The 17,385-nt window shown below is 45.0% G+C and overlaps 1 protein-coding gene across 12 annotated transcripts in view; it reads left to right on the forward strand.

The window, feature by feature from the left end:
- SP100 (SP100 nuclear antigen) overlaps positions 1–13,981 on the forward strand; it is a 97,072-nt gene extending 83,091 nt beyond the window's left edge. For 11 of the 12 annotated variants that reach the window (XM_054505971.2, XM_054505963.2, XM_054505966.2 and 8 more), the window contains 9 exons: positions 834–938; positions 2,862–3,004; positions 4,553–4,594; positions 6,568–6,612; positions 10,461–10,576; positions 11,718–11,838; positions 12,145–12,216; positions 12,708–12,851; positions 13,687–13,981. In XM_054505971.2, coding sequence (XP_054361946.2) covers positions 834–938; positions 2,862–3,004; positions 4,553–4,594; positions 6,568–6,612; positions 10,461–10,576; positions 11,718–11,838; positions 12,145–12,216; positions 12,708–12,851; positions 13,687–13,815 — 917 coding nt within the window. In that variant the 3' untranslated portion in view covers positions 13,816–13,981. The remainder of the gene's footprint in view (positions 1–833; positions 939–2,861; positions 3,005–4,552; positions 4,595–6,567; positions 6,613–10,460; positions 10,577–11,717; positions 11,839–12,144; positions 12,217–12,707; positions 12,852–13,686) is intronic. The other variant, XM_054505964.2, reaches the window with a different exon arrangement.
- Positions 13,982–17,385: the final 3,404 nt, after the last annotated feature.

Genomic DNA, 17,385 nt, shown 5'->3' on the forward strand with positions numbered 1-17,385 from the left:
TTGGATTATCATTTGTGGGTTTGTTTTTTTGGCCTCATTTTCCTTCTCTGTAAATGGGTGGGTGGCAGGTGAATTAGACTGAGTGACCTTCTAGGCCCACCCCAGCTCTAACAGAATAACTCTGGAAGGACCATGGCCACCCACCCTTCCCATTCCATAGAGAAGGCCCAGCATTTGTCTTTAATGAATCCCCCTCAGTGTTGGTCAGAAGGGCAGGAGCAGATGCTCCTGCTTCTGAAGTTCATTTTAAGACTTGCAAAGCCTGCTTCAGCAGAATCAGATCCCACTACCCCCACCCAAAGGATGTGCAGAGGTCCCCTCCCTGAGTAATTTGCAGTTCTAGCATGCTCTACCTTGAGTTTCCCTTTTAGCTGCAGAGAAAGCTCACATGAAGAAGTGCAACAAGCAGAGAGCAAGGAGAGAAGAGAGACACTGTCCCTGCTAGGTGCCCCATTGCAATCTTGCTTTCTGTCCCTGAGCTGATTCCTCAAGCAGGGAGACAAAACTAAAAGTTGAGGTTTTATCTCCAGCTACATAACTTCAAAGCAATAATATGGCAGGAGGAAATCATTGCACAATGGGGAGTTGTGGTCAACAAATTTGGAGATTCAGACACCTCCACACAAAGCTTTTAATGTAGGGTTTTGGAGAATGACATTATCTTTGTGCTTCTAATCTGCCATAGAAGAAAGACCTAGAAGGGTAATGAGTTCATGGGGAAAAGCCCTCCCATACATTTTAAATGATAAAAGAAAGATCTCAAGATGGATGAGATCAAAACAGTGCATAGTTGTAGAGAAAGATGGAATGAAAAAAATAATGCTTCTTTGCAGGTCCAAGAATTCCCAGAGATACACGTATGAATTTTTGCCTTCCGGAACTTCCCGTGACCTGTGGAGAGGCAAAGGGGATTTTATATAAGGAGAAAATGAAACAAGGTGGATTTCATGATCTTCTATGCTTTTCAACTGGAAAATACCCATGTGAATAATATATTATTCAGGGGGTAGACGCCTGTGTCAGGGGTCTCCCAAGACCATCCCTAGGTTTGGTGATTCACTAGGAGAACTCATAGGACTCAGCATATAGTGAACTCATGGTGATGATTTATTAGATTAAAAAGGGTACAAAGCAAAATCAAGGAAGGAAAAGACACACAGGACAAAGTCCAAAGGAAACCAGGTGCCAGTGTCCAAGAGTCTCTCCCGATAGAGTCACACAGGACGCACTTAATTCTCTAGCAATGAATTGTAGCAATACATGTGAAATGCCGTCTACCAGAGAGACTGCCCCCAGCCTTGGAGTCCAGGTTTTTATCAGGGGTTAGTCACGTAGGTGTCCTCTGCCTGGCACAACGCCAAAATTTCAGACTCCCCGAAGGAGAGCAGGTGTTCGGCAGAAACCATTTATATTGTTTATGTAAACAGCTTAGGACAGTGAGACACTCTTTAAAGGTCTGGGAATCGTGAGACCCCTGCCCAAATGCAAGTTCCCCAATGCCAACCAAGAGCCAACCTTGCAAGCAGACCTTTCTAAAGATAGCAGCCCCTGCTCTGACCCATTAGCTCTTTTCTGTACAGCATCCCAGATAAGCTGGAGGAAAGATGGCATTTCCACACTTATAATTAATAAACATAACAGGACATCTCTCCTTTCCCCATGGAAAATGTCCACAGGATGCCCATCCAGCACCCAATGCAAGACCAAGTGCTTCAATATCAGGGTGGAATATGTACACATTTGGGAAATCTGGCAATAACCTTCACAGCCCCATTCCCCTTAACATCTGTATGGCCTTACGCTAATGGGAGGGAGCCCAGGATTTAGAATTAGAGGACCCGGATTCAAGTTCCAGTGATACCACGAGTGTCTTTTCCATCTAGACCAAATCGCTAGTCTCTTATCCTGAACTTCCTCCCGGACAAAATGGGCATAATAAAAAAACTTGCCTCACCATGCTATTATGAGGGGGGGAAATGAGATGGCAGATATAAAATACTTTGCAAATCGTAACTGTTAAAGTACAGTACAAATGTTCATCTGTCATAATTGATTCCCCCCACCCAAATATAGTTCTCTAGGCACCAACATGTATCAATGTTTGCCCTGTGACCATATTGTAGATGTATAATTTAACTTTTCCCACTTGATGACATTTCCATAATCACTTTTCCCATAGAGTAGTTATGAGTCCAAAATATGAGAAATAATTTTTTTTGAGAGAGAGAGAGAGAGGAGGAAGAGGCAGAGGGAGAGAGAGAATCCCAAGCAGGCTCCATGCCCAGTGCGGAGCCCAGTGCGGGGCTTGATCTCACCGCCCTGAGATCCTGACCTGAGCTGAAATCAAGAGTCAGATGCTCAACTGACTGAGCCACCCAGGTGCCCCCAAAATATGAGAAATAATTGATTACCATCAGCTGGATGACCGACATCATACAAGAGGAAGCAGGTGCAGCTGTGGTGACAGCTCCTACATGGCCACCCGTGTGGCTTCGTCTGTCCCCCCTGAAACTCAGCCTGGCTCTCAGAGAAGGGGAGGAAAAGAATCCTGCTCATTCATCTTCAGAGCCTTTCAGTTTTTTCTCTTTTAAATATGGTGAAATACTTTTTTAAAATAAACGTTGGTGCTAATTATTGTCCTCGTTAAACAAAAGTCAAAGACGGGTGCACACAGGACTGGAAGTCCTGTCCCGCCCCGGCCTTCTGGGCTGCCTGGGGGGCCGCTGAGAGCCATCTCGGTTTTCCTGCTGTAGATTCTGAGCCCAAGACAGGTGGCTCGGGTGCATGGCGAAGGCCACATTCTGGGGGTTCTCTGGTTGGTGGGGGGCACTCCCTGGCAACTCCTTGTTTTGGTCTCACAGGAACCTCAGAGAAGTGTATAAAGGGTAAGGATGGAAGATGGTTTACCTTCAGGGAATTCGAAGTTGAAGGAAACTACTCACGGTCCAAGAACTGGAAGATGAGTGTGAGATGTGGTGGATTCCCCCTGAAAGACCTGATTAAGGTATCCCAATGATAAGCGGCTTACATGCAGGGTTTAGTGTCACTGTTCACCAGCTCCAAGCATTAGCAGAATTTCTCAGTGTCCAGAAAACTGTCACGATGCCCTCGCCCAGGTCACAATGCATGTGTTACTAACATTGCACTCGGAAGCATTCTGGCTGCTTTATAGTACAGCTTAGTCCTCCAAATGCATGAACTCTTATCCTTTTGAAGGTCAGACAGGAAATTGTGGCTCTGACGGGGTCATGAATAATTGCCACTGTGTAATGTGGTCACAGGAAAGTAATTTAAATGAGAGGTGGGGGTCTTGGACTTTGGAGGCTGGAGGAAGGAATCTGGACCCTTCCTTTAATCATGGAGGGATCGTGGGAGGGTTTGGGGTTACGGACTGACTGACACAGGTGACACACTGCTTTAGAAGTATTAATCTGATCAGAGAATGCAGGATGGGTTGGAGGGTGGAGTGCTGGCAGCCATGAAGACCTCACATGACCTTCACCGCCTCTGTGCCTGATCCACCCATGCGAGGCCCGCGAGGCCCAGCTCAAACAGCACCTTCTCACCACACCTGTTGCCCGTCGCTGCTCTAACAGCTCTTTACAACCTGGGTGGCTTAAAACCATACAAATCCATGATCTTAACAGGTCTGGAGGCTAGAAGTCTGAAATCAGTTTCACTGGGCTCAAGTCAAGGTGTCAGCAGGGCTGGTTCTTCCTGGAGCTTTCCAGGGAGAATTTGTTCCTTACCTTTTTCAGCTTCTGGAAGCTGCCTGCGTTCCTTGGCTTGAGGCCCTTCCTGGCATCACTCCTGGCATCACTCCAATGTGTTCTGTCATTACATCTCCTACTCCTCACTCTGACCCTCTTGCCTCCCTGGCAAAAGGATGCTTGTCATTACATTGGCCCCACAGAGATAATCAGAATGATCTCCCCATTGCAAGCTCCTTAATTTAATTAAATCTGCAGAGTCATTTTTACCACTTAAGTTAACATATTCAGAAGTCTGGGGGTTGGGATCTGACCATCTTTGGGGGCGAGTATTCAGTCTACCATAGTCACCTGTCTCTGGATCCCAAAATACTCTATGAGAGCAGGGTTTACACTTTATCATCCTTATCCATCCTATAAGGCTCATCCTACTTGTCTCCCCAGAGGCCTAGACACCTTTGTGTGCCCAGGGCCACTGATGGGGCCTGCGCCCTGTCGTCGCTCCCCAGGTTATGTGGCAGTGGGTAGCTATAGCTAAACACACAAGTTAGAGGGGCCCCGGGGAATGGAAAGGAAGCAGTGCGTATAGAAGGCATTGTGAAGGAAAAGCTGGCAAGGCTATGAGGAAAGCAAGAGAGGATGCAGTTTTTAAAGCTTACCTTAAAGCTGCGTCTGGGTAAGAGAGAGCAGTGTGTTACAGATCTGGAGAGGGACATTATTTTCCACGAAGACACCCTGAATTTGTGTTGACAATGGGACATATCTGGAGGGCAGTTGGAAATACCAAGCTCACAGAGTAGAAACAAGGACCCATCATAGCATTCATCTCATTTCTCTTTCAGAATAAATACCTACCAGACCCGCCAAGAAGAAGAAGAAGAAAGGTAATTATCACATGACTTTCTGCCAATGTCTCGCCCCCTTGGGATGGATAATAGCCGTGTGTCACCTGGCAAAGCAAACAACCCAAATCACATTCTCTCCCTTTCTTTTGTATCCTTCCTCTCCTTCACATGCACACACGCACATTCACACTGAGTCCTTCTTCAAGGGATCCTTCTTTAAAGGGCCGTTCATTTCCTTTATGGAGATATCACCTTTGAGAATAGAGAGACTGGAAGGCTGATGTGCCAGGGGTGAGACCATGCTGACCGGGAAGATCTTCTGCTTTATGGAGAGGCCACACCAGGGAGATGGTTTTGGAGCTGCGTGTCTGCGTGAAAGCATCAGGCCTCACCGCAGGGGCTTTGCAAACCTCAGTTCCATCTATGGAGGTGAATTCTCTTTCCTTCAAAGTCGCATGTGGACTTCATGGACCAGTGGTTTCCATGGTGCATGGAGTCCAAGGAAGGAGATGGGATAGTCGGTGTCTTCCATGGCCTCTCCAAGAGCAGGTGTGAGAGAGAACCCGTGTGGTACACAAAGGAGATGGAAGAGCTTCCATTTTCCTAACCTCCAATAGTGGTGGCCTTGGTCCATCTCTGCTGCACCCAAAAGTCACAGCCTTCACAAAGCTCGTTTCTGGGGCTACCCACTCCACTGCTTTATGCTAGTGACTCAGTCACGAGGGCCTGCCTCCACTGGGTTTTCTGGAGAAAGACACGTTATTTGCTCTGTTCATGAAGAGCAAACATCTCTGCCCAGTGCTAGGGAGTCAAGGGTAACTCAGTCCGGGTTAGTCAATTGAGTTGGCCATCTCCCATCCCTTCATCACAAATGCCATCTCTCAGTTCCCTCAGGGCTTACAACTCTTAAGGTGTGACTACTTCCGTTCTCAGAGCGTCTCTCCAGAAGGTCTTTTCCTTCCCCAGCCCCTAGGCTTCTGTCCCTTGTGCCATCAAATGACAGGTGGTGCTATTGGCAGTTTCCCTGCTCATAAGATTCCTGTTAAACCCGATGGTGATAGCTAAGGTGTTCCAAGAGAGGAAGATAGAAAACTCCACGCCAATCATTTACTGGCTGCTAAGAAACCTCTTCTCCTGAGTGACAGCTGTGTTCATTTGTTTGCTCACTTCTGTATCCATTCAACAAACACCTGTGGAGCAAACACTAAGCACTAAGCATATGCTTGGCCAGTGGCTGTGCACAGGAGGCCAAAGCGCCAGACCCAAGGAACTGTTTCAGCTTCGTTGTCTAACGTGGGACAATAACTACTGGGGTGGGATGGGGGGGTTCTAGGCCACTCTGAGAGGCAGGCAGTGGCGTGGCTGTCTCCCAGGTCATTGTGCTTTGGATCACACTGAGTGGCTTATCTGTGGCCTCACTGCCTGGGTGGGAGGTAGAAGCTGAGTCAGCCTTTGTTCCAGACTGAAGGAGGCCGAGTCATTCCACAGATATCCAAGGTCAGTGCATGCTTTTGGGATTCAGGAGACAGTGGAGAGGTGCTTAGCTTCAGGAAGAAGAGGGATGGGACTGGGGACCTTAGATCCATTTTGTTTTCAGGTTAGGCCCTGGGTGAGCTGCAGAAGGCAGTGGGGTTCTCGGGGACACGTGCAAGGTGTCCAGGACTCTGGGCGCTGCGGTCGCTGGGGGCCGTGGATATTCAGCCCTCAGCCTGATTCCCTCACTGCAGCTCCAACTCTATTTGTGGAATCCAGGACCAGGCTCCCTGTGTGGCTTCACAAAGGGCTGCCTTGAGTCGGACAGCCAGAGAATGGAACTTGCATTGAGCCAAACTGTCAGTGACATAAAATTTCATGCTTTTTTATTCTCCAATTAGATATACAGACCCATAAATGCAGATATAAAGCAAAAGGAAGGCTGTGGCATGAATCCTTTACACAAAGAAGTCTGCTCAAATGCGTGGTTAATGAAAAATCATATTCAATATAGTCACTCAATCTTTCTCTCTTTTCAGCAGACAATACCAGAGCCTAGCAGCAATGACTTTTTTGACCCTTACGTAAGTACTAACTCCCCAACTGTGACCCCAGAATAATCCAGGCCTTGTCCCTCCATACATGACATGTATCATTGCTGCGTTTCTCTGAAGTGTGCTCACACTCAGTTGGAGTATGTCACTGTGTGTGACGAGGAGAGAACCGCAGACGGACATATCACCCATACGAGGGAGAAGATTTGGGAATTGGTGTTTCTGCATGAAAGCTCCCTTTCCATTTGTTCAGGGAAACTTTCCTGTTTCCTTATTTCCCCTTGAGAGTGAGTATGGGAGGCAGAGCGCTAGACCACTGAGGTCTTTAGAGCCAGGACTTAAAGTGGTAATAGCCGAGGCTGGCGTGCACATGACAGGTAAGGAACACACTTGAGAGAATAGCAGCATTCTGAAGAAGGTGATAGGAAGGAAAGGAAGATCACACACATCCACTCCAAGATAGAGGCAGAGCTAAGACGGTTTGAGGCATCCGTGAGAAGGAACAGGCTGAGCCAAGCTGGCAAGTCCAGGGGTGGACCCTGTCACCAGTCCTGCAGAGAAATGTACACAGAGCAAGTGGGTGATGCAGGGAAGTATCTGCAGGGTCCTTTATGGAGGCCCTGGGGCTCATCTCAAGGGAGCCATCAAGGGGCTGAGCTGGGTAAGACAGAAACTATCAACATACAGCAAATCACAGACATTTTTACTCAAACTGCTTGGCTAGTGCTTGATTATGTGCAGACCCTTCTGATTCCACAGGCCCTGCTTGTTACAGCTACCTGCATTAAAGTCTGCCAGCATCACAGATGGCCCCTCCCTCTAAGCCAAATCACACTTTGATTGCTTTCATTGCAACAAGATGGATGTTTTGGGCTGAATCACCTTTTTGCACAACTCCAGGGGGGGCTCTCACTATTGAATGATGGGCAGCTGTACTGATAAGGGATGCTTATGGAGAAGGGATAGAAAAGGGTTGCCATGCCCTCTGTTCTTCTAGCAAATGCATTGCCCAGCATGATCTAGATGCATCCACATGACTTCGATTCCTCTGCTGGACGTGGGAGACCCTTGTATAGTGGAGTAGCTCTCATCTCTGGGGTCTGCACAACTTTTCTGATACCTGGAATGGACATGGAGGGTTATTCCTCACAGTTCACAACCACGCCCTCTGCGAAGATAAAAAGCAACTCTTCTAATAAAAATGTCCTCACACCTTTTCATAACCTTTCTGTGACAGATTTTGTAGGCTGATAATGACTCTACTCACAGCTCCCAGGCTTTGCTGGGAGAAATCCCGCTAGGCCTTGGGCCTCCAACCTTGGCTGCACATGGCAATCAGCTGGAGGTCCCACCCACAGAGGTTCAGATGTTAGTGTTCTAAGGTGCAGCCTGAGGGTCAAGATTTTCCAAAGCTCCTCTGGTGGTCTTAATGCACAGCCAAAGTTGTGGGCCATGGTATAGTGTTCATCCGAATCTCCCTGCCTTCTGATTCAGGGAGTGAGGGATGGGGCCTGAGAATTTACACTTCCAACAAGATTCAGTGGATGCTGCTCCTGCTCATCCCAAAACCACTGCTTTAGAATCCAGAGATATCCACTAAGGACTGCACCTTAAAACCATCTGGGGAATGTTTAAAACATACTGCCTATGTCCCCCCCCACCCTGGTGAAGCAAACAACCAAAATCATGTGCAATTAATTGAATCTCTGAGGATGGGGCCTTGGGCTTCAGAATTTTTTAAAGGTCCCTAGGTGATTCTACTGTATAGCAGGTTGAGAACCACTGCCAGGCAAAAGGACAAATTTCTTGCTAAAAAATTAAAGAGATATATGTTGAGTTTGTGGGCTCCTAGACTATGGACCTACCAACACGGGATTGTCATGTTTATTCATTCTTTCTCGGGGCCTGCTTACAGTGCACTTTTTATAGGATGATAGTCTAGAAACCTCCACCCAGCAATGGTCAGCATCTATGAGTGTCATCTGTTATGACAAAAAAAGAAAAATATTTACACAGCCCATGCCAGGCCCAGGTGGGGATGTGTCCAGGGATGTCCCTTCCAGGCCATTCCTTAAGTTTTCCCTTTCAATAAGGGGAGTGCATGGGCAAGATACAAGAGCCTAGAATTTCCTCTTATGTGTGACTTTTGTGTCTCTTCTTCTTACATTGAATTTATAGATGAAAAGAATTTACAAATTGAGATATGTCCCAATTCACATCAGCTCGCTGGGTGTAGGGATGATATTCTGACTGTTATGATTTAGAACCTAAAAAGCAGGCTGCTGTACTTTGGCTAATAAGTAAGGCATCTGCAGCCTTGTGGCTGTAGACCTCACAGAAGCACTGAGAAGGAGATAGGAGTTTTGAAAAATGGGATCAGCAGGACTGGTGATGGATATCTGAAAAAAAAAAAAAAGCAGAGGGTTAGAAAAAATCCAAGAAAGTAGAATATCATGGAACAAAGCATAAAGAGTGTTTCTAGAAGGAAGAGGTGGAATGGTGCTCCCTGTCACCTCCCCACTTCCTCATTGCCACCAAGAGTCCCGACCATCCATCACTGGGTTGGCCAGCCCCCAAGTCTGTGCATTATTTCATACCTAGATTGTCACAAGAGGATGTAAATCCTTCTTCCAACCCATGGTATTAAGAGGATATTTTCATTTAGGTATAGAGCTGCCACCCATTGGATGAAATGTTTCCCCACCACATAGTCTTCCTCAGTTGGCTCTCTTGCTGCTCAGGTGGCCCTAGGAGAGGGGCCAGGTGCTCATCCTTCTGGGCATTTCTCCAGCCCAGGCACACAACCTTCTTACATAGAAATTGTAGTATGTAGGGATTCACATGTTATTGCCACATAGATTATTACACACAACAGGAAAAAAATGTGATTTCTTTTACCCATCAATGGGCTCATTCCTTGACCAAGATTTATTTTGGTCTATTAATTCTATTGTTTTTAACATGTGTTTGTTACTCCATAATACTTAGATACAAACACTATCAAATGTTTAACTTCACTAAAGGAAATTAAATATGGCTAAAGGTCCTACATATTGCGATTGGTGAAAAATCAAGCATCAACCAATTTTGTGGGTCCCTCCACCTTCCTTATATACAAAAACACTAGGTCTTGAATGTCCTCAGAAAATGAGGGTATGGCCTAGGCCTTCAGTTGTGGTGGTCACTGTTACCACAATCCCTGGCCATTTGGGGACAGCACCTCCACACCTTACATGCTGAGCTAAACCATGGGACATCTCCCCACAGGCTCCCAGAGCCAAAGAGCTCTGTCCTCCCTGGCATCCACCTGGTCATCTGTGTCTACGTCTTTCCAACCCAGAGGTACTGTCATAGGCCCAGGGGCCCTCCAGGCACGGAGTCCATAGTGCGGGAACTCCTCCCCAGGCCCTTCAAATCATGGGGAACTTATGGCCAAGAAAAGAGGATGCAGTGATATGTCAGAGTGTAATCTCTTATATTAAATTCTCGGTAAATCACTCTTCAGTGAGTCAATGTAGATGATGCAATGTAGATAACTAGATAAGACACTGTATTATATTCCTGAGCCAAGTTTTGCCAGCAAAATAATGAATTTCTCAGATTATCTTTAATTCATCCCTTTTTGTGGTTGTTGCTAGTCTTGTGTCAGAATCTCTATCTTCATAAAAAAAACTTCAGTGGTCTAATAGCCACTTCCTCCCAAACTTTGCCACAGACCAGAATGTCTTCTTCCAAAATCTTCACTCAATATTTTGAGAAGAGAAATTTATAAGTGTCACCTGGCTACAAAGCAAAAGTCATGTGTTCTAGAGTCCCAGTGTGTCGACCTTCTCGGGTCTCACTGATTCCAGTGATGTCTGCATTATCTCCCCTTCTAGCCGGGAAACTCAAATATATGTGAGGTGTGCCGTGGACCTGGAAAGCTGTTCTGCTGTGATACTTGTCCAAAGTCCTTTCATGAGACATGCCACATCCACCATATAGATGCTAACAGGTTAGTGAGCCTGGTCCCCTTTTGCCATTCCCTCCTGTGGCACAACTCCTCCAACCGTGCGCACTCAGCCTGCAGAATTTGTCTCTGGTTGTATGTGTCTTGATGCAGAGGGAGCAGAGTCTTAAAGTATCAGGGTCCAGAAATATGATCCAGAGTTGTTTAATGGCTCTAGCAGCATAGATTCTAGGCTCTAGAATCTAGAACTCTTCAAGTTGTTGTTAGCTGTACTAGAAAGAGATGTCACCCCCATATCCCCCACTTGGTTCCCAGACCCAGGCACTTTGTTGGGGTGATGACACCATGCATTAGGTGCTGGTTTAAAGCATATACCACCTGCTATGGGAACATCAAAAAGTTGACAAATTGGGGACTGTGATGAGCCTTTGATGGCCACTGATGCTACATTTCCTGCTCTATTGCTGAGCCCATGTATAGTCCCCATCCTCGCACCACGGGTACTCAGGAATGGGCCCCTTGGGCAAGCACTGGAGTAGCCAAGGAAAAAGGCAAATGACATATCTAGGAAGGATCACTGTATCCACTTGATTATCGAGAGCCTTTCAGCACAGGGAACCTGGCAGAGAAGAATGGAGAATGAATCTCAAGGCAAATGGCAGATGTCTGACACTACTCTGTTTATAGATTTCCTTTCCAAGAAATTTCTGCAGCATAGATTCTAGGCCCAGGTAATGGCAGTGCCAGAGGAGAGGATGTCTATAACTCTGTGCTTACTCAACAAAGTTGAGAAACAAGAAGTGGTTTCCTTTTACTATGGTCTGATGGCTCATTGAGGCCCAAGACTCCAGTGCTAAAGGTACCAACTGGAAATGTTAACAGGCAGGCTCATTACTGAGTCCACAGTAGCTCAGATAAGAACTCTAAGTTTTGAGATGAATGAAAGACCATCACCCACCATGGCAGCTCACTCAACAAACTGTCAGTCCTGCTACCACTATTAATGGGAGGGGTGTCTGGCAACTGTGCCCAAATGGGGCTCTAGCGCAGAGGAGTGTCCAAGAGAGAAGTTGGATACAATGTGGAAACCACCAGTCATTCCTGAACAGAGGACTTTAATAGCTGTAGAAACGGTGACTGAATCACAGAGAACCTACCTTTGCTGACCTTATGCCCAACCTCTCAGGGACCCATGGAGTTGCATCTTCTGCAGGATAAAGGCTCTTCAACAAAGTTACCCACAAAGCCAACCATGTCACCAGGCATCTGAGGTCCTAAAGAGGCGGATGGTGCCTGAGGAACAGTTGGTGAGTTGAAATATAAACCTGAAGTGTCCTCCTTTCTGTTGACTTGAGAGAAGAAGCACAGTCTTGCAGGGGCTGGAGGGATGGTGCCCACGGGCGAACTGCTGTCCCCTGCTGTGCTTTGATCACATGACCTAACCCTAGGTCTGTATTCCAAAGAATTCCAAAAATCTGTATTCCAAAGAAAATTCCCATTCCGTGTTTGTTTCATAGGCCACAGGTTTGGGAGCTGTGCATTCTGTCTGAGCGTATGTACAATTCATTCTCCCCAAGCTGCTTTTCACTTAAAATCTCCTCTGTCTTTTGCAGAAATGTGAATTTGTCCTCTTGAAGGTCTACTCCTATTCAAAAAGCCTCTTTTTTGCTTCAAGACCACATTATGTAAGTGATGGCAACAAAGCCCAAAACGGGCATTGTCAAATTTGTGATATGGGTCCAATGGGGTCACTTGTCATTATCTTCATCTTGTTGATGGATATCTGAGTCAGCTTACTCAGTCCTTGGCCACTTAAGCTGCTACCACAAAGTACTATGGACAGGGCAGCTCAAACAGCAGCTGTGGAGGCTGAAAGCCTGAGATCAGGGTGCCAGTGGGATCCTGCAGACTGCCAACTTCTTTTTGTGTCCTCACATGGTGGAAAGAGAGGGAGAGAGCTCTCTGGGGTTGTTTTTATAAGGGCACTAGTCCCATTCATGAGGCTCATCCTCACAATCTAATCCTCTCCCAAAGGCCCGACCTCCTAATACCATCACATTGGGGGTTAGGATTGCAACATAGGAACTTGGGGGAGGGGGACACAAGCGCTTGGTCTGTAACAGTGGGTAGACTTGGAACAGTGCTCACAGTCTGCCCTTACTCACTTTGTCAACAGGGTAGCGACGCGTCTCATGGCCCAAAGAAACATATGTGGTTAAACAAAATCAAGAAAAAGCTGAATATGAAACTGTACCTCCGAGTGGAGGGGTTCGTGAGGGACATGTGCCTCATCTTTCAGAACCACAGGACTTTCTACAAGGTGAGTGGTTCCCTCTGCATCCCTCTTTCTTTCCGTTAAGCCACTTTGCCATTCATCCTCATATCAGGTAAATGTTACAGTTGCCCTCGTCTTGTGGCAAGCCTACCACAAGTGCAAATTCTGGAGGTATTCTAAAAGCCCTGTGGTCTAAGGTGGGGAAATAGTAACAAACCAGGTCTCTTTGCAGACATTACCTTAGGACCTCAGAGTTTACGCACTTCTAGATGCTCAGTGTTCATCCACAGAGCGCAGTGGACTGCAGACCTATTTCCTTCTACGAGAAACGGAAACGCATTTTTTTTCTGGAGCTGGGTAGCTCTGTGTGCGTCCCAGAAGTCTCCGCCTTTGCCCTGGGTTCCTATCCTCACTCAGCCGGAAGCGCCAGCTGAGAGACTGGATGCGCAGGCGTAGAGTATGCGCATGCGCAGTTTGCTGGTGCTGCTGCGCACCCGCCATCTGGCGTCTAGGACCTCAGGGATGTTGGGACAGGGGCCTCCCTTTCACGCCTGAACATCTCCCTATCTCCAGTGGTTCCCTACCATTGTAGTGTTGCAAGTTATAAGAGCCGTGTTTGAAAATCAAGCAACTAGTATTTTTTAAAAATTAACAATAAATTTCTGATGAAGAGTTAGACTATAATACAGTACTATTTTTACATCTCTGTCTTCCAGGTAAAGAGAAATGATCAAGCTATCAGGGACCATAAGACTCTTGACTGTATTAATTCTCACTTAACATTTGGGATAGTCTAAAATGAAGCTCTGGATTACATGAAACATGGAGAGCCTAAGCTCAGTTGCTATGGCCATTCTCATTTTTCTCTTTGCTTTTTCAGGACAACCAGAAATTCATCAAGTTTGGACTTCAGGTAGAGGCCATGTTTGAGAATAGTTTCAGAAGCACTTTTGCAATTCGGGAAACAAGCGAGAATAGTTGTCAGCTGGAGCATTCTTTCATGAAGTAGCCCTTCCCCTCACCCCAACAGTCTTCAGCAGCTACAAGATAAGAGTCTGTGGTTCCTCCCACTGACAATTCTGCCTGTTGCTGTGCAAACAACTTTTTCAATGTTTTCGTTGTTGCCATTTTAGTTCATTTATTTTTCTAAATAAAATATAAAATTATCTTGTCAAGTTCTCTTCTTGAATAATTTGAAGTGAAATTTACAGTAGAAAATATCAGGTCTTTCTATAAGGGATTGTATTACGTGCTTCCATTTATTTTAATCTTTTATTAGGTCCTTAAAGTTTTCTTCTCTTTTCCCCTCTCCACACAGGACTTACCTGTTTCTTTTCTTTTCTTTTCTTTTCTTTTCTTTTCTTTTCTTTTCTTTTCTTTTCTTTTTAATGCTCGGGCAGTTAATATTTTTTCTTGCTATTGTGAATGTGAACTTTCTCCCCAATATATTTTATTACCAATTATTGACTCTTATAGAAAGCTATTGTTATTTATATATCATGGTCACTGATTACTTTCCTGAATACTGGATAGTATCCTTTTTGACCTCATACCCAGTGGCATCAGGAAGCTTGTAATGGATGCAGAGCATAGCCAGTTTTCAACTCACAGAATCAGAACTGGTTCAGCAGATGGAAGTATTCTTCACTTGGGCACGAAAATCTCCGACAATTCTTGGTTCTGTTAGCAAATGGTTCTGCCGTGGCGCCCTGGTGACCTTGCACGTCTCCACATAGACCACACAGGCAAGACTTAACTGCAGCTGATTTGATCTAAGTCTTGGCAGACTGCCCTGTGATCTTTCCAGAACACAGAGCATGGGACACTTGTGAAGCACTCTGACAAGACCTTGTCCCAGTCACCACCTTATCTTCCAGGGGTTATCATGACACAATCTCTCCTCACATTGCAAGTTCCGATGAGGAGTGAGGCCTTCTGCCTCTTTCTCTGGGCCGTAGCTGCAGGCCATGGAACTGCTCCACTTCAGCATGAATGTGTGCTGTATCGCATGCTGCCTCAAATGCCATCCACATCCCCTCTTGTTCGGTGGCACCCCCTGGGACAAAGGACATGGGGAGCTGGCACCTTTGCTCTTCCTGCTTTTGCTGTTTATGTGAGTAATGAACTGTCTGATCTAAAAAGGGCACATTATTTCTTTACCAGCCAAATCAGTCAGCCTTGCCTGACGGTTTCTCAGAACCAATACATTCTGGCTATCGTACCTGACAGAGTACCACATATTGGTAGCTGGTTCAGAGCATGCGCTACACCCTTCAGGGAAATACCTCAACCTCACAAATCATTGCCTCCAGCTGGTTCCAAAGGTAAGTCTTCAACACACCTCTATGCCACTCAATAATAAAATTTTGTTGTTGAAGAGGGCGCCTGGGTGGCTCAGTTGGTTAAGCGACTGCCTTCGGCTCATGATCCTGGAGTCCCTGGATCGAGTCCCGCATCGGGCTCCCTGCTCGGCAGGGAGTCTGCTTCTCCCTCTGACCCTCCCCCCTCTCATGTGCTCTCTCTCATTCTCTCTCTCTCAAATAAATAAATAAAATCTTTTAAAAAAAAGAAAGAAAGAAAAAGAAACTTCTCTTTTAGCAATTATGAATGTTCTGGTTGTATCTCATATAATAGACAGCCCTCTTTAATAAAAAAGATGAATCTGGACTCTTTAAAATTTATTATCCTATTTTTGAATCATCCAGCAAACAACTGGATTTAATGTTTTGTAGAAATGTTGTTAAAGATTCATTTGCATACCAAGAATTCTGATTTGCACATATCTCTCTTCTAACATGTATGCCCAGAGTAAAAGTGGTTCCAATATCCATGGGGTCTATGAGACATGAGAGGAAAACAGTAATTTGTACATTGAAAAGTGCTAAATCTTGACATTTCACACAACTCACAGTCAGGATTGAGACATGTTGATTATCATTTCTCTCTACCTTTCTAAAGAAAAGAAAGAGCTATAGGATTGAGTTCTAGAAATCAAGGATGATAATTCTAGTTGTTCTTTTAATTCGCTATTTGGCATTATGGAAAGAGAAGGAGCGGAGAACCTTAAACGTGTGTTCTTTGGTTTCCTCATATATAAAACATTTGTTTTGCCTTACACCTCATGATTGTGATGAAGTTAAAATAAGATTCTTTTTGCAAAGTCCTTTGATAAACCACTATATACTCAATGGCATTGAGAAAGGAGAAATTAGCTCAGTCTGAGATAGCAAAAATCTGCCCTGCCATTCATGAGGCTGGAATAACAGAAACAGAGAAAGCCAGCTGCAAGTTTAATGGGAAACATTCTCCTAAGAACTTGCCGCAGCTGTAAAATGTCCTAACAACCCTTCTTTGAATGACTAGTGCTTCCTCACTCAGTGAGGAACTTTGTTGTCAAAATCCGCACACTATCGGAAACTTGCTGCGTGAAATGATATTAGCAAGGATAAAACATCTCACCCTTGCTTGGACGGTCTAAGTTCTTTTGGTAAAGAGATGGAATCTTGATTTCCAATCCAGGGGGCACAGCTTCCAATATGGGATTTCCAAAGACAACATTCCACGTTTTCATAACTTTGTGGTTTTCCAGCAATAGGACCCTGGGTCCACTTCACAATCCAGACCTGATCTTCACACAACTCCAGCTTGGTTTGAACCTATCAAATAACTGCATCCTATAAACTATACTTCAACTCCACCCTTTCCCAAACTGTATAATAACTCTATCTATGTCTTCATTTGGTGCAATGTTCATGGTTCTCTGGTGTATGTTCCTCTCCCTTGTTGTAATGAGTCTATAAATCTGTTGGAATACAGGCTTGTTTGTCCCTGGGAATCTTAAACTGACTGAATCAGGATAACTTGCTGGAGGACGTCCATCAGAATCTAAATCTGACTTTGCCAGTGGTTGTCTGACTCCTTTTTTTTTTTTTTCCTCTTTGAGGGTAATTAGAAAGCAGGACTTTGGAGCTTTTCAGGATTTTTGATGAAATGATAACAATATTATTACCCAGGAGAGGAGTAATTAGCATTCTGTGCTCCATAAAAGATAAAGAGATGGAAGAGAATAGGTGGGAAACACCATATAAATTCAAGACTTCAGTATTAAATAGCCATGAATAGCTAATCAAAAAGCTCTCATTCTATGAACATATTTCTACAACATCAAAATATGAGCACATCTATTCAATCAACAGTGCTTATACTATTAAATATGAATTTATAATGATTCTTTATGTCTTTGCACACATAGTAAGAAAAGAAAATGCAGAGAATGGGATTTTAATATCACTGATTCATTTTCATGTGTTTGGTGCTCAGAATAAAGAGCATCAGGAAAAAGTAGCTCTGAGTTCAGATTCCTAAAATCCTCAAACCCAAGACTTGTACACCATATCTGACACAATTTTTGGTGGTGAGCTAGAAGCTTCCTGGTTCTCTTTTCCGTTTGTTTTCAAATAGTTGTCACTGATGTTCTCTGAATAAATGAATGAATTTCCTTGTTAATTGCAGTGTGTGTGATCCACCAACATAGAATTCAAGGAAGAGAGGTTTATAAAGTTGGCCAGGAAAGGCATGC

The sequence above is a fragment of the Mirounga angustirostris genome, unplaced genomic scaffold (genome assembly GCF_029215605.1).
Source record: "Mirounga angustirostris isolate CCGP_5_RB_7025 unplaced genomic scaffold, mMirAng1.0.hap1 SCAF_3, whole genome shotgun sequence".
Taxonomy (NCBI): Eukaryota; Metazoa; Chordata; class Mammalia; order Carnivora; family Phocidae; genus Mirounga; species Mirounga angustirostris.